The sequence below is a fragment of the Manacus vitellinus genome, unplaced genomic scaffold (genome assembly GCF_001715985.3).
Source record: "Manacus vitellinus isolate BGI_N305 unplaced genomic scaffold, ASM171598v3 scaffold_24_pilon, whole genome shotgun sequence".
NCBI lineage: Eukaryota > Metazoa > Chordata > Aves > Passeriformes > Pipridae > Manacus > Manacus vitellinus.
In genome coordinates, this window is record NW_021939798.1 from 12,555,444 (window position 1) to 12,571,387 (window position 15,944).

Consider the following 15,944-nt stretch of genomic DNA (forward strand, 5'->3'; position numbering starts at 1 on the left):
TGCTTGTTTCAGTTGCACTCTCACCTATGAGCGATTTGTAAAGGAGGAGTTTCCGTTGTGTCTGGGAGGGGAGGGAGCAGTGTCAGGGTTTGTGGTGGTATCCTTCACCAGTCCTGTTGCCCATGCTTCTCTGCACGCTGGCTGGAGGGGCAGAACTCCCTCCATCATTTCACTGACTTCACAGCCTGACGTGGAGCTGTGGTGTTGGGCACGGGCTGAGTGCTGGTGGTTGAAGGACTCTGATGAACTGGTATCTTTCTCAGAATCGTAGTCCAGTTCAAACCACTCGGAGGCACTTCTGGAGCCAGCCGCCCTTCCAGTCTGAAAACAGCTTTGGGAGCAGCTGCAGATTCTGTTGGGGGGGTTCTGTCCTTGTGTTAAACAGCATGTGATTTTGACGGCTGCTTTCAAGCCCTTTGATCTCTGGTGCTTTTGCTGCTGATTGATTACATTTTGTTCCCTCCTCCATTCCTGCCATCCTCTGCTCTCCTTACTCTCAGCGGCAACAGCCAAGCAGGGCAAGCCACATGGCATCTGCTTTTTGTCCCTTTTCAGTCCTGAGGAAAAAACCCAAAACAAAACAAATTATTTTTAAACATCAAAGGTCCATTTTTATAAAGGAATCTTCCCATTAATGCTTGCCTGTGTGTGGTTTTTGAAGCTGAAGAGAGAGGCTGGATAAAATCTGTGCCGGCGTCCCTTCGTTTCTTGGGCTAAAGATGGTTTACAGACAGCTGCGTGCTGACTTTGATGTCAGAACGTTAATTATTAGAAAGTAACTTTACACCAGATTCCCCACGAGATTAGGGCTCCCAGAGGTGGTGGGGAGGAAGTGGGTCACTGGGGAGAGCTTGCTGCTGTGGAAAGCACTATAGCCACTACTTCACCCAAAATGAAATAAAAGTTTTCCTCAGCTTACCTGCTTCCTTGGGTCCAGAGTGGTGACTACAGTGAATTGCATTCTTCCTAACACCTGGTTTTGTCATGTAGACTGCACTTACATAGACACTGCTGTGAACGTGTGGCTTCAGCCTCACTGGAAAGGACCTGACATCTCAGCTTTGGTAGAAGTATAGACTTTGAAGAAGGAAGTTGCCAAACCTTAATGCAGCATCTTTGGCTCTTGGAAGAGATCTTTGACAGAAATAGAACAGCAAAGTGCACAGCTTGCTTTCTTCCAGGTTACATAATGGAAGGTAGAACATCCATGTGGTGGCCATTTATTGTTACTGGAAATGCTCACCTTTTGTTACAGTTGCAGAAAACATTGGCTTTGCAGTGGGCTGGGAAGTGGCTTGGTGTTCGTGGAGCCTCTTTTGTAATCGTTTGTGGGAAGTTAGTTTTTGGATTCCGTCTGCACTTCAGGACTTTTGGAGCCCACAGCAAGGCAGAGGAGTGAACACTTAGGACTGGAATATGTCTGCCCTCTGCCATGTCATCATTCTCTGTGCCTTGGTGGCAGTCTTTAGCTGTCACCATGGTTTGAACAAGGGTTGGCCTTTTCCCTGTGGAAACCTGCTGCTGTTGGGATTTGCTAAAGTGCTTGTTAGAGCCATTACTAAACAGTAACTTTAGGATTTGTTAATGGAGATTTTGGGAGTTCTCTCCATCATATCCTAGCACCCTTCACAACGTACCATAGGATATGTCTCTTCAGTCTTTTGAGTTTGGGGTTTTTTTGGGAAGAAGTCCAGTTTCAGGAGGTGTTTAGAATGAAATGAAACTTGAACCTGTTTAAGGAGATTAAAGTATACCTGGTTATTGGGGAGGCCCGATTAATTCTCTGGCCTCTGATGTAGATGTGCCCTCACTGGATCATGGGACAGCAAGGCTCCTTCCTAGAGGGTGGTCCTGGGCGCTTGGGGTCCCTTCTGCAGCACTGGGCACCTCCCCCTCCCTGGGCCCCGGGAAAGCTGCAATCAGGCTCCTTCACCCGCTGGTTAGGGCTGACCCTGCTCAACTTTCTAAAAGTAGCCAAGGGTCCCACCCACACAACCTCGCTCTTTTAATTTCTCAAATTACCCTTTAGTGCCCACAAGTAGAGTGAACATTGCCTTGTAATTTGTGTTGTGCTTTTGACAATTGAGAAGACTCCTGTTCCCAAGGGGCCTGGGGGAAGGGAGACTGGATGGAGGGAGGAGTGTTAATTAGGATTGGAAAGAGTGTATGAGGGAATGAGGGGAGAAGAAATGGGCAGTGGGTTCATTCACAGAGCCTACAGCCGTGTTAGGCTGAAAACTGACTGGGAAGAAATGCTGAACTAACTACCAAAGTTTTTGTTCCTCCGGGCCTCTTCAGCCACGGGCTGTGTCCTCCCTTCATCTCCTGTAGCCTTCAGTGTGCTGTTCTGTATGTTTGTGCCTTTAAACCGTTTTGGAATTTAGAAAGCTTGACTTGTGTGAGAGCCAGGAGGTGTAACTGCCTCTTATGTGCTTGACTCTGGTCATAGTTTGTATTCACACACAGACACAGCTGCTGCTTTGGGCGTAAGAGAGAGCAGCAAGCACATAACCTTTCCTGGAGAGGGATCCATAGTGTCCTGCTGCCTGCAGAGATGGCAAATAGGACACCTTGGTCTAAGTGGCTGGGGCTTTGATTTAGGTTTTTTTGGTGTTGTGGGTCTTGGTGTTGGTTTTTTTTTTTTTTTTTTATTTTGTTTTTTTCATAACTGCAGCCACAGTCCTAGGCCAGGCCATAGTTTTGCTGGAAGGTTTGCCATTGTGACACCCAGCTCTAGGCTCTGGAGGCAGGGGAGCAGGCAGCCAGGCTGCCTGTACCCTGCTGGGCAGGGGAGAGGGGTGTCTGTGCGGCATGGATCCTCTGGGCTGGAGGGAAAGTTGCCAGTATTAAGTACCTTTATTGCAGCTGATGCCTACAGAGAACTGCTCCCCTCTCATCGGTGTGCTCTGGCTGCACCAAAGGCTGAACTCCGTGCAAAGTACTTTGTAAGTGCAAAATGAAAGGAGTTTTCACTGTTTAAGGGACCTTTCTGCACAGCAGACACCAGGATAAAAATTTGAAAGGTGTGCAGTGGATCCGTGCAGTGGTTTAGTTCAGAGAGCCAAACAGGTCAAAAACTATCTTACCAAAGCAAAGGATTGTTCTCTAGAGTAAGGAGAAAAGGAGTGGGCCCTGGCTCTGTGGCAAGAGAATGTGAAGCAAAGAGAACACAAGACACAATGCAAGCCAGGAGTGCGTGGTGGATGAAAAAGCTTCTGAGGGCACTCTAGTCTGTGGAATGAAGGATAGCACCTGTGTAAGTTGTGTGCTGCCTGTAGAGTGGCAAGGAAATGGTTACATACTGAAAGAGGTTTGGAGTAGAGCAGAGAGGTCAGGTAGGGTTTTGGGATAGTCATTTCTGAGTGCTTGTAACTTGCTAGAAGTGTGGTTCGGCCACAAAGTACCGTTGTATTGTAGGTGAAGAGGCACTCCCTGAAAAGGAGTTCTCTCTCCTCACCTTAGGTGACTGCTGAGGTTATTACCCTGAGTTTCCTGTACTGACAGTGGAGAGCAGCCAGCTACTCACCTGGCAATAGAGATCCCTGCTGCTGTTGGGAGGGGGATTGTGCCCAGAGCTGTATCAGCTGTAAAGAATGACAACACTGACAACCTCTCTATCTGTCTGATCTGAGTGCCAGGAATTCCACACTAGTGATTGTATTTCAGTTTGCAAATACAGTCCTGTTACTCTTTTTCAGGAACCTTATAGGATAAGCAAAACAGTGCATTTTAAACTAATTGAAGCTCATTTTTATTCTGTAGCTTGTAGAACGAGAGCCCCTTGTGTGTCACTTAGACCTGCTGGAACAACTTCCTGATGGCCCAGAAGAGCTTCCTGATGAATTCTTTGAAGTCACGGTGGATGATGTACGGAAACGTTTGGCACAGCTGCAGAGTGAGAGGCAAGTTCCCTTTCTGTTGTGAGGGAGATTGTGCCGTGTCCTGTTGTTGAGCAGAGTAACAGTGACCAGCAGAGCTTGTTGCATTTTTGGCCAGTAAGAAAGACCCTGTATTTTAGGTAACAGAATTAACCATTTATTAGACCTCATCAGGAGACCAACTTTGAGACATTACCTAAAAAGAAATAAAGCAAAATCAGACTTAGCCGCAAATCAAGACCTGAAAATATTTGGAACAGAAACATACACACAGAGGAAGTATAGAAAGCTGACTAACTACATATCTCACTGTTCAAGTAGCTTGCTTTCAAATATTCATGGTTTTACTTTATTGAACTCCAGTTTGATAAAAACTCAGATTAAGATAAACTGGCCTTCCAGTCACAGCAGCATTTTGCCATCTGTATGTTCCTTAAAGAAATTAATTTCAGAAATGTATTTAAAGTGGGTCATAGCATTCCTTTAAACATTACAATAATTCTCCAAGACTTTGAGCAGTCTTCTTTACACTGTAACCTGGTCTGAGTTGAACTCTTTACTTGGAGCTGACATTTTTTCCCACAGGCCACTGAAATCCACATGAGTATATAGATTGACCTGAAAATTGCTCTGCTGCTTGTGGGTCTGGAGTATTTAGTGGTGCAAATTTAGAGTCAATTTGGTTGGGGGTTACTGGAATACAGGCCCCTCAAAAAAGACCTAATTTTCAAATGTGCTGATGCTTGTAATCCCTTTTCCCCTTACAGCCAGCGATAAAAATAAAGGCAAGTTACTCACTGGTTATTCAGAATTAAGTGCAAAGAGAAGGGACTGAAGCTGAACATGGGATCTGTTGGGTCTAAGCTGATTTCCTTACTTAGGGGAAAATATGTAATTATTTTCTTAAAGTTAGTTTCATCTTAAATGGAGGTAGACTTTTATTTTGCACCCACTATTTCTTTTAGACACCAGTCTACATGCCAGTTCTTGAAGGATCTTCTTGAATGAAACTTCTCATTTTTATTTTGTTTCCCTGTTGCTAAGTAATACTTATTAATTTCTTGTGCCAGTATTGTTTTTTTAACTTCAGTAGCTTTTCTCCCTCCTTGGAATAATCATGTCCAACCTTAGTCTCTGCTTTATTGGATTAATCTCTTCTTGAGTAGTCTAAACAAACTTTCCCCTCCTCTTCTTAAGATCTTTTCTGGCAGCTGTTGTGGTGAACTTATTTTCAAACTTGTACAATAAAAGTAATTTTATATGGTATTGGTGCTGACGCTCGATAGTTTCATATATGAGATTTTGGGATAAGAACCACAGGAGATGGGGAAAATGCTATGAGAGATGCGTGGAACAGTTGAGCAGTTCTCATCAGCCCTGCTTGGACCTTAAGGATACTACCTTAATAAAGTAAAAATACGTCATAAAATTACAGAAGTGGCAACTTGTCTTCTTCCCATGTCTCTAGGAAACGCCTGGAAGAGGCTCCACTAATGACAAAGTCTTTGAGGGAATCTCAGCTGAAGGAGAAGTTGGAGCGTTACCCAAAGGTAATATATGTTCTTTTTCCCTCTCTGGCTAGTCCAGACTTGAAGTTTGAGTAACTTTGGGATTCAGTTGTGATCAACATGCTCTTAAGCTGCTTATAGGAAGACTTTTCAAATTCCTGTCCATGTTAATTGTTTGTGGGACTTGCATAACAGTTGTGCCCTGTGAAGTCAGCTATCCTGTAATCACGTGGTTGAGTGACAGGCAGTATAACTCCTTCTGTTCTGTTCCAGATGTTTCAAAATCTTTCTGTTGTGCACACAACAGTCTGTATGACTGAGTTTTCCTACCTGCCTCTCCTCTGTAGACATTTTGTTAGTGTCTCATTGAAAGTTAAATGATTTGATGTTACAAGTGGATTTATTTTACTCTGTAAATATGATCCTAATGCAGTTCTCAAGTTAAGTGCTTTCTGACCAATGCTGAAAATAGAATGGTCTGAGTTACTTCAGAGGTATGGCAAGAGGATTCCTGCTGCTGTGGACACTTTAGAATGCTGGTACACTGTCTGTCCCTGTCCAAGAGGGACTGTGTTGTTTATGCATTGTTTAGCACAGGGAGCTCCTGATGTCTGAGTGCTGCTTCATCGTACATCACAGTACTTTGATAGATGAGCTCTCTTGCCCCCTCTGAAAGCCAGACGGCCCCTGTTCCCTGAGAAGCTGCACAGCACTGTTAGCCATTAAAAAAAAAAACAAACCCAGAACCACCAACTTGCAGATTCTAAGCCAAGGACAGGTGTTACAGAGCAGCGATAAACCACTGACCCAACGTGCTTTGCCTCTGGTTTAGGTGGTGCTGAGAGTTCATTTTCCAGACCGCCATGTCCTGCAGGGGTTCTTCCATCCCAGTGAAACCGGTAAGACCAATCACCCCCTCAGCCCGTGCAGATGCAGCTCATGGCTCTTACCATGACAGGAGAGAGGGCTTTGGACAGGTATTTCTGCTGTCCAGGGAAGTAAAACAGCTCTGAAAAAGCAGCAGTAGGCAGTTACACTGTTCTTGCAGGGTCCCCGAATGGAATAAGAACAGCGTTTGGGCTAATTCACTTAGCTAAGGGCTACTTGATGGAGACTGTCTAGCTGCTTGATGACAAAATATTTGTGCTTAGGAAGCCCTCTCACTTGCTATCCGCCTTGTTTGTGTCCAAATGATGTGTTTTTGGGATGCATTTCTACACTTCCTCTGTGTTAATGTTTTGGGGGAAAAACAACACCCCCTTCCCCAATCCAAAACAAGCCCTAAAAAGTGGAAAGAAGAAAAAGAAGCTTTAGCTACTCTACTAAGAGGGTTGAACCTTTCTGGCTCTGTCAGTTCACAAAAGACGATCAGGCCATGCACCAAGTAGCTCTTACTGTTATTACTGGAGATCTTATTCTCAGCTGGCAGCCATGGTTACCTGCACAAGTTTTTTGATAATTTTCTATGGAACACGAAGTAATAAGTAGCTACCAGTCTCACTTGGCTGCTCTCTGTAGCTACTGTTGGATTTTCTAGATTTTGATAAGGGACCAGCATGTCCAAGTGGTTTGGTTGGTTTGTTTGCTTGTTTTCTCTACAAGAGATTTGTAATAGCAACAGTGTACTTTGGAGGAAAAGTCAATCTCCATACATTATAGAGGGCAGTTCTGCTGTTACAGTTCAGCCTTTTTGCCCAATATTTGAAGAAACAAGTGTAATTCAGCAAACCTCTCTCTCCTTTTTCCACAGTTGGCATTTTGAGAGACTTTGTAAGAAGCCACCTTGCCGATCCAGAGTTGCCATTTTACTTGTGTGAGTGCTGTTGGTAATATTTGGCCTTACTTTACAAAGCCTGTTCCTAGCTGTGGTATGTATGGGATCTGTTGATGCCTGAGATATGACCGGGGGAGGAATGCCTTCCCTAAACACAGCCTCACAGTGCAAAGAAGGTATAAGATACTCCCTTAGCCATGTTATGCTTCTGCCTATGAAGCAGCCTCTGTGGGCATATGAACATGTCACCCCTTCAGGGAGTGGGGATCCTTTCCATGCCTGCTGTATTTGCTGTTCTGGTTGCTGGGTGGTCCTGCTTTGTAACTTGTTTTTTAACTTCAGTTGTTGCACCTCCCAGAATCATCTTGAACGATGAAAGTCTGACACTGTTTGAGGTAAGGACTCACACATGTGCTCTGTGATTCTCTCTGGCTTGTGCTCCCCTTAACCCTGCCGTAGGCTGTAGTTACTTTCAAAAGAAGCTGTGTAATGGTACGATCCCTGTAGGCTTCTGCTCAGCCAAGGCTAATGGAACAGGTGTTTTGGAGCACAAACTCTTCACCAGAAGAGGTCCACCTTGTGCAGCAATAGGCACGGGCACATTGGGGCAGGGGTGGGGGAGTTGCATTGTTTTGTACACACACTCTGTACCACGCGGAGTCGGAGCTGTATTTAACCTGGAATTGTTGCAAGAGCTTAGCTGAGTTTGCTCTATCTGTAGCTGGGCTAGGAGAGTAAGAGATGTGAGACTGGATGTGGAAAGGGAACTATTTTCGATTTCTACAGCAGGAGCTAGAGGCCACAGTAGACAAAAATCTGACCTTTTTGAAATCACTGTGTGAGAATTTATTTCAAGTCAGTGTGTACATTGAGGAATATATGGTCTCTGTGTGTAATTTTTCTCAAGGGCTGAAATACAGTTTTTCAAATTCAGATTCCTGGAGATTTTTTACAAGCGTCAGATAAATTGGCCTTGAAATCTCTGGCCAGAGACTCTTGGCTGTGTAAATCACAGGTGTTAAGAGAGTGATTGAGTGATTTTGCCAGTGACTTTGCCCCAGACTCACCCTGTTTAAAATGTTCTGTCATTCAAAATTCCGTAGACCTTTCAGACTGATGCATCAGAGATCCTGCAGAATAAAGGCTCATGCAGTTGCAGTGAGAATTCTTGCTTGATGCCCCCGAGGGAGCAGAAGGGCTGGTGGGGAGAGGGATAGAGAGAGAGACTTTTCAGGCAGCATGGTGAATTAGGTAGGGATTAGCCTCTGAAGTTGTTTGCAGTGGAGCTTTCCAAGTTCCACAACTTCCTGACCAGGCCATGTGGAAGAGATACACGTGTAGCTGCTTTTAGAGGATTGAATGTTCAAGCCTGTATCTGCCTCCTGTTCATCCGGCCCCTGGTGCTGGCTATGGGTGCCTTGTTAGCTTTGATCTGTCTTCTAAAAAGTTCAAAATCCTCTGCTTACCTCTATTTACCCCTTCCCTGCCTCCCCCACCCTGCAGTACTGTTCTTTTATTTTCTCCTTCTCAGTGCACATCTCATGTTTCTCTGGATGTCTTCTGAAACATGACTTGTGCAGTGAAACACCACAGGAATAATTACACCTTCTTGTCTTTGAAATAAGAAACTTTATGGCAGGAATTTTATTTAATTTGCTGTGTTAAAGCCTTTGTTCCGTACCTGGCACCGTTACTGGTGCTTGTTATATATGTGGCAATTTCCCAGTTTCTTAATTGTGACATTTACCATGGAATTCATTCCTTGTGGCAGCTCCCTGAAACAAAAAATGTGTTAAATTAGTGCTCTGTAAAGACTTGGAGTTGCCTTACAGCCCAGTCTTAGAGACTTCATTAGAAATCACAACTTGGTGAAGAACCTGGTTGATTTTAGTGTCAGACATCTCCAGGTATAGTGACTTTCCTTGGACTGCAGTGCTTGCTGTGGCACATGGCAAAAGTGCGAAGCCTTGACGTTGGTACACAGCTGGGACTGTTAGAGATACTGTGCTTGAAAGCTGAAAATTATTTGCAAATTGCCTGTTTTAAGGAAGGATATTTTCTCATTTCTCATATCCTCTCTCTCAATATGAAAGATGAGTAGTGTCCAACTAAGATAAAGGGTATCAAATCCAAAGTTGATTTTATTTATGCCACATACGATCACAGTACAGTCAAACTAATTAGGAAGTGGTTACATTGAGAATTTGAGTATAATTAAAGTAAAAATGGAGTTTTTAAGCACAGCCTTAACTACACAAAATCATTACAATTACTTGCAAAATGTGGAATGCAAGTAAAATCTCATGCTTAGAATATTATTTAGGGATTGTAACATGACACTATGAAGAGATTATTATCACATTAGTTAACGGTTGCATGACTTGGCATTTTTGGCTTACCCAGCTGGCTCAGCATAGGTAAATGTGATGCATGTACAGGGACAATAATTAGAGCGTCGTACATGGCTCAGTGAGCTCTTGTGTTGATTGTTACCTTGTGGAGCAAAGTCTTAAGGTGATGAAATCATCAGCTCATTACTGAATAGTAATCACACTAAGACAAAAGTCTCCTTCCCAAAAGCAAAGTATTCAGAACGAAATAGAGAGCATCACTATGTTTAGACCCAGGTTTTGCGTGAATAACTTATGCGGAACTGGTCTTGCATCTTCAAAAGTAAGTGGTGAAGCTGCAGAGGAGGACAGTGAGGATCATCAGAGGTCTGCGATGTCTCCTGTCCAAAGAAAGACTGAGTAGGCTAGAACTGGTCAGTCTGCAAAAGATGTGACTGGAAAAGGAGTAACATGCCAAGGAAAAGCTGGAATGGATTGAGTTCTTGCTCTCTCGTATGAGTGAGTGGCATCGAGGGAGGAGGAGTTGGAGTAGATGGAAGAAGGCAGTTGTTCATGCATCAGAAAACTGAAGCATAGAATTGCTTGTCATAGGGCGCTATATCCTAGAAGTATATACTGGTTTGAGAGAAATTTGGACAAGTTCAAGGAAGATATTTAGTGAGACTGTCTTAATATATAGAAACCATCTCAGGAAGCTTCTGAATTGAAAATCATTGCTAGCTAATATTATTAGGGGAAAGTATCACATACATAACCAAGGATACTCTTCTCTGTGCATCTGGTTGTTGTTCACTGCTTCTGTATGTTTATCAATGTTTTACTTGGATGAAGCATCAAACCGGAAAGAATCAATTCCTGCTGAGATCTTGTCATGCCATTCAGTTTGGATTGGGTTATTCTGGGTGAAGCTTTACTCCTGTTGCCGGTGTAAATCCTTTTTCCTCTCTAACTTTCACCATGTCAGTGCAGGCCCTGTGCCACAATGTCTCCTGCTCAGGTAGGCTTTCCCTTCTGCTGGAATCCGGGTGCCTGGCAGGGGCTGAAGGGCCTTTCTTCTCTGGGTGGAAATGAGTGCAGAAATCACTCTGTCTGTTGTGTCCGTGCCCACTGTGTCACTGTTGGATGCCCTGTTTAGAGGTGTCTGTTCCCAGTTGGGCTGCACTGCCTGAGCCTCAGGGCTCTTGTTAAAAAAAACCCTGACCTGGACCAGGAGAGAGAGAGGGGATGTTTGTGGTACTGGGGCAGTGCTGGGGATGGGGACCTGCTCACTGTTTCTCACCTGATGTTACGGCCTTCCAAGCTGAGAAATCTTCAGTGTGGGAAGAGGTTTGCATGGGCCAGAGTCCCCGCAGGGCTGGGGACTGCAGAGAAGCCTGCAGGGCCTGGCCTTGCCCCACATGGGGTTGGGCTCTCTGCAGAGGGGTTTGGTGGAGACCTTTCCCCTTTCAGGCATCCTGTGATCCATGGAAGGGAAACGTTTTGAACTTTAGTCAGAGCTTCCCTTCTGTTCCCCGATCTGGAAGGAGGGAGATGAAAAGAAAAAGCTACTCTGTAAAGATAGTAGGCAGATGCTTTGTAAAATATGTGGCTTTGGGGCTGGGAGAAGAGAAGCTTTTGCTCTAAGGTAACCTGACAGTACCCAGCACCCCTGTACTGAGAAAGCTTGTTCTGGAATAACAGTGTTATGGTATATAGGGTGCGAACGTGACTGAAGTGCTGTGGAGTGTGCAGTTCTTCCAGACATCACAGGGAAAAGGGAGCCACGAGTAAAGTCACGGAACAGCTAATTGCTCAAGCTTTCGTTGTATTTGGAGGATGTGTGAAAGGTTCAGGAGGAAGTTTGTCTTTATCGGTAGCACATCTCTTTAAGGTTGTCAGGTTGTATCATGTAACTGCCAAAATTTGCTGCTTAAGTTAGCAGTGGGCTATCCTCCACTCTACAGACTACCTTGGTACTGTCTGTAATGAAGAGTGGATGGTGTCTGAGGCAGTAATGTGAGCACATTTGAGCATTCAGACACTTATAAATTACTGAAGTTTGTGCCAAAGCCAGTAACAGGAGTGACTGCAGATGGTGGAGTACCTTATTATCAATACTTCTGCTCTCTCCACCCTCTTGTTCCATTCAAGCTGATAAGATTGGCACCATATTCATTAAATTTGATCACTTACAGTGAAGGGAGAACCTTTATGCTGGAAGCAAAACCAAGAAGAAAGACAAATGTTGTCGACTTGTTTGCCAAGATACTTGGATTCAAAGAACTGTCTGAAGTGAATTCTCCCAAAATCTGTGTGTATTTACAGTATAGTGAACACACATATTGGCAGCAACATGAAGTTTTTGGAACCCATAAAGACTTCAAGGCATTGCTTTGATTTTTTTGTTGTTGCTGTTTTTGCTGGCTGCCTTCTTCTCATGTCCCTTGAAGTGTTTTATAATATTCTGCTCTCCAGAGCTGATCAACCACAGGCTTCCCTGTTGTAGCACTTGGCTTTGCATGCCTTATAGCTCTAGTGCCTTGTTTGTGTTTTTCTAGGCTGTCTGAGCTTTTCAAAGTTGCTTCTTAGCTTCTTTCTCCTCCCAGAAACAGGCACTTGTGTAGTGCGTATCTGGGGTGGGTTAGTGGAAAAAAAATCGTTGATTGCTGAGCTAATACTAGGAAAGAATTAGCAGACCACTGGAAAAGTCAAGGCAGCAGAGAGGGCAGGAGGCCATCTTCTGTCTTCAGAGGAGCTAAAGGAATCCACAGGCTTCCACATAAATATTTAGGTCTTCTAATCAGATCTTAGAGTGCACCGAATGTTTCCTCTGGCGCGTACCACGAGGCAGAAATCCAGACGAGCTGTTTGTTCCTTTCTTTGCCTTTGGTTCTGTTTCCATATCCTATTTGTTAATGCCACTTTGGGCAGTACATCTGGCATGCCTGTTCAGTGAAGCCAGCTACGGTCAGCGTGAAGCCTTCTCTATTGGCAAAAATCTGAAGGAATTTCAGAAAAAATTACTTCATCAGAGTTAAGTCTGTTAGAGGCACTTCCAGTGGCAGGCCTTGTGGTTATTGCACTCACTAGCAAAGAGAATTGCAATTAATACTGAAATCCATCCAGCACAGAGGATAGCATTCACCTAAAAGTCTTAGCCCTTTACTTCTCCATTCAGGATTTTCTCATCTGACTGCATTTGCTAGCAATCTCACCTCCTGTTTGTGGTGAGGCCTGTCACCCATGCTCACAGAGGCTGTCCATGCTTGCCTCATGATGCTTGGCTTCAAGTATGACAGGGTGCTTTGGTCCCGGTGAGAGCTTCCTTGGACAACTGAATTCAGAGTGGAAATCCCGCCCAAAATATTCACTGCTACTGTCAGGTTTGGAGGCCAGATCTTTCTGATCTCGGCTCAGGGGCTCAATGAATACTCTTTATACCTGGATTCCTTATTAAGTAGCCTTCTCAAAACAGTGTTTTCAAATCTTATCTTTGCCTTATGAATTTTAAAGGTCCTCTGTCTTAGCTGGATCAGTCCCCCGTCTGTGGTGGCTGCAGGATATCCACCTCCTTTGGCAGTTGCTGTTCACATTGGGCAGCTTTGTTCTCAGGTTATAAACATGAACCACTTGGTCTGCCCCTTTCACCATAGCTGTGGTGTTTATTTCTGTTTCAGTGATGCTGTGCAGTCTTGCTGGAGAACCTTTTGATCCACTGGCTTTCCAGTTGAATTTTCCAAGAGCTAGTTTATGTGTTTGGGGTGTGTGTACTATGCAGTATTTCATGTTGGTAGCTTGGGTTTCTCCTTCCGTGTGCGTGTTCCTTTGAAGTGCTTATTTTCTTATTCATCTTCTAACATCAAACCAACAGCAGACCTGTGGCAGATCCTCTCAGATCATGTAACGGAAAGAATGCTGCTCCTTCTGGCAGCTGCAAGTTCCCTTTGACAGCAGCCCCTGCCTGGTCTGACAGCATTGCTCTGTCAGGGAACAGAACAACTGCCGGGAATAATGTACATCATCTGCAGTGCTCTGTTCTAGGATTTTTTTTTTTTTGCATGTGTATGTCTGTGAAGGAGGAAGTATTGAGGCATTATTTGGGGAGGGTTCTGCCTGAAATATTTTCTGTGTTCTAGAGAACAAGTTACTAAAACATGCAGTAAAACAAAGCAGAAATGTTTCTCTGCTGTATCACAGCTGGATTCACCCGGGAACGTTGTTCTAGTGTGGATATTTTTATCGTGGAATGCGAGATGCAGCAGCCTCGTTGTGCCAGGATGCCGTGCTGTCACAAACCACGCTCACCACCGCAGCGTCCAAGTAACTGTTCGCTTCCTCTCTTGAGTAAAACTGGAGTTACTCAGCTGCATAGTTTCAGACTAAATGTGGCTTTATGAGTAACAGGCTGGTCTTCTGATCTCTGAAATGGAAAGCATTCATTTAAACTTTTGCAACTGTAACTAAGCAAATGGATGAAGCTGTGTTAGATCTTTTAAAATCTGAGAAGTTGGTCATTTGGAATGATACTTCCTAAATGGGAAGAGCAATAGGTAGGACATTGACTTCCTTCTCTCCTTGCCTCACTGACTTTCTAATCCCTTCAGAAGAAGCTGTCCTGTCATTATGGCCTTGGATGGGGCTCTAGAGACTCTCATACTTAATTCTCATTTTGTCTACTGCCATCCTGTGTGACCTTGAATAAGTTATTTAATCTCATTAGATCTCAGTTTTTCATCTGTCCAAAAAAACCCAACCCAACCCAACCCAAACCAAAAAAACCCTAAAACCAACCCACAAGCACAAACCATTTTTATTTATATTTCATGTTGCTGTACAATTGCATCTGTATTGCATCTATACAATTGCACAGTAGAACACCATTTTCAATTGGATTTCTGGCTGTTGGTGCATCTGTACAGATCTGTACAAGATCTGACTGTATCTTGTAAATATGTCTTGCACAGTGTGATTTGAACATTATAATTCAATTGATAATAGCGTCTATTTCCCCAGTCAGAATGGCATTGTTTCTTTGGCTGGAAATCAAAGCAGCAAGGAAAAGAAATGCTGGGTGTTTGAGTGTAGTAACTGGCTCTTGGCTCAGTCCTGTTGTGGTAATTCTCTGCATATAACTGAACAGAGCTTTTTGACTTAATTGTTTTGGACAGCCTTTGATTCTTTTACTCAATTTGACAGGCTCAGTGTGATTCTAAGAGTTTTCAAATTCTGTTCTGATTCACAGATAATCTTAAAAGAATCCTATGAAGTGAGGTTAAGAACTGGAGAGTTGTTCTTCTAGAAACATTGGCAGATGCATTAGAACAACTGCAAACGTTAGAGCAGCCAGTGTGTGATCCTTACATTCTTAACTGTGTTAGAAAATGTTAGAGGCTTTGACTTTGGGCTTGCACGTTTTCCTGCATGGCATCTACTAAAGCCTTCTCTTCTTTGTGCCAAGACAGCCCTTGGACAGTGGGATCATTCCATTGACCTGCTTGTTTTTAATGTAAAATTGCTGCTGATTTAAATACTTTCGTTTTTCAGGAAACTCTGGGACAGCATTATGTCCTGCTAGTGACTGGCTAGAGAATTCGTGGGGTGAGAAGTGAGGTGCAGCTGCCTTCTGTACTGAGCTCTCAGGAAGTGCTGGGATTGGTACCTGAAAATTCTGCACAAAGGAAGCTGAACCAAGGGTTCTGTGCATGAGCCAACAGTCTGTTTGAATCGAAGAAAAATAACTTATTGGATGGAAGTTTGGCAAGAGGGGACTCCATGTTGGCTGACCCCTAGGAAGGGATAGGGATGCAGGGAAAGGAGCCATGGGAAGGAGGTTGCATTCTGTGTACTTGTGGGCTGCTGTCTAGCTCCTCTGAGTTTTTTTCAATTAAGATTTTGAACTGAAACATTTGGACTGATGTTTTGCCAGCAGTGGGAAATGATTGTGGACGTGGATCCTGAAACTGAGAACTATGGTTATTTGACAACCTGTGAGTAAATAGGGTAGAGGTTTATATTGGGGCACAGTCTGTCTGTGTGTTTGTTCCTTGAGTGTGTGTCTAGCTCTTAGTCTGTGTTTCTCACTCTCTTTCTCTCTTTGTGCCTCACACAGGCCCTGCCATGAATTTTCTCTGACCCCTTGGGGCCATTCCCACATGAGGCTTTGATGTGTGTGCCCAGAGCTTGATTGACAAGGAAGTTTCAGTGGCGGCAGCAGGGAAACTAAGAGAAAAGGGCAGGGCTTTGAACTAAAGGGCTTTGAGCTCTGAGATGCTGTGCTTACTTATCTTCTTCAGAATGTTAATTATTTACCAAGATAATTGGTTGGGAGGTGAAAAAAAGAGAGGGGAGGTTATTAAAAAATTCCAACACTAACACACTACAAAAACCTCATTTTCCAACTTGCAGCTGGCATGAAAAGGATGTTGTGTGTAAAAGGGCTTCAGTGTATGTGTGT

General features: G+C 44.0%; 1 protein-coding gene across 1 annotated transcript in view; it reads left to right on the forward strand.

Moving 5' to 3' along the window:
- ASPSCR1 (ASPSCR1 tether for SLC2A4, UBX domain containing) overlaps positions 1-15,944 on the forward strand; it is a 37,911-nt gene that overhangs the window by 13,918 nt on the left and 8,049 nt on the right. Inside the window, exons 6-10 of the mRNA XM_008921779.2 lie at positions 3,763-3,902; positions 5,347-5,428; positions 6,219-6,285; positions 7,137-7,199; positions 7,503-7,555. Coding sequence (XP_008920027.2) covers positions 3,763-3,902; positions 5,347-5,428; positions 6,219-6,285; positions 7,137-7,199; positions 7,503-7,555 — 405 coding nt within the window. The remainder of the gene's footprint in view (positions 1-3,762; positions 3,903-5,346; positions 5,429-6,218; positions 6,286-7,136; positions 7,200-7,502; positions 7,556-15,944) is intronic.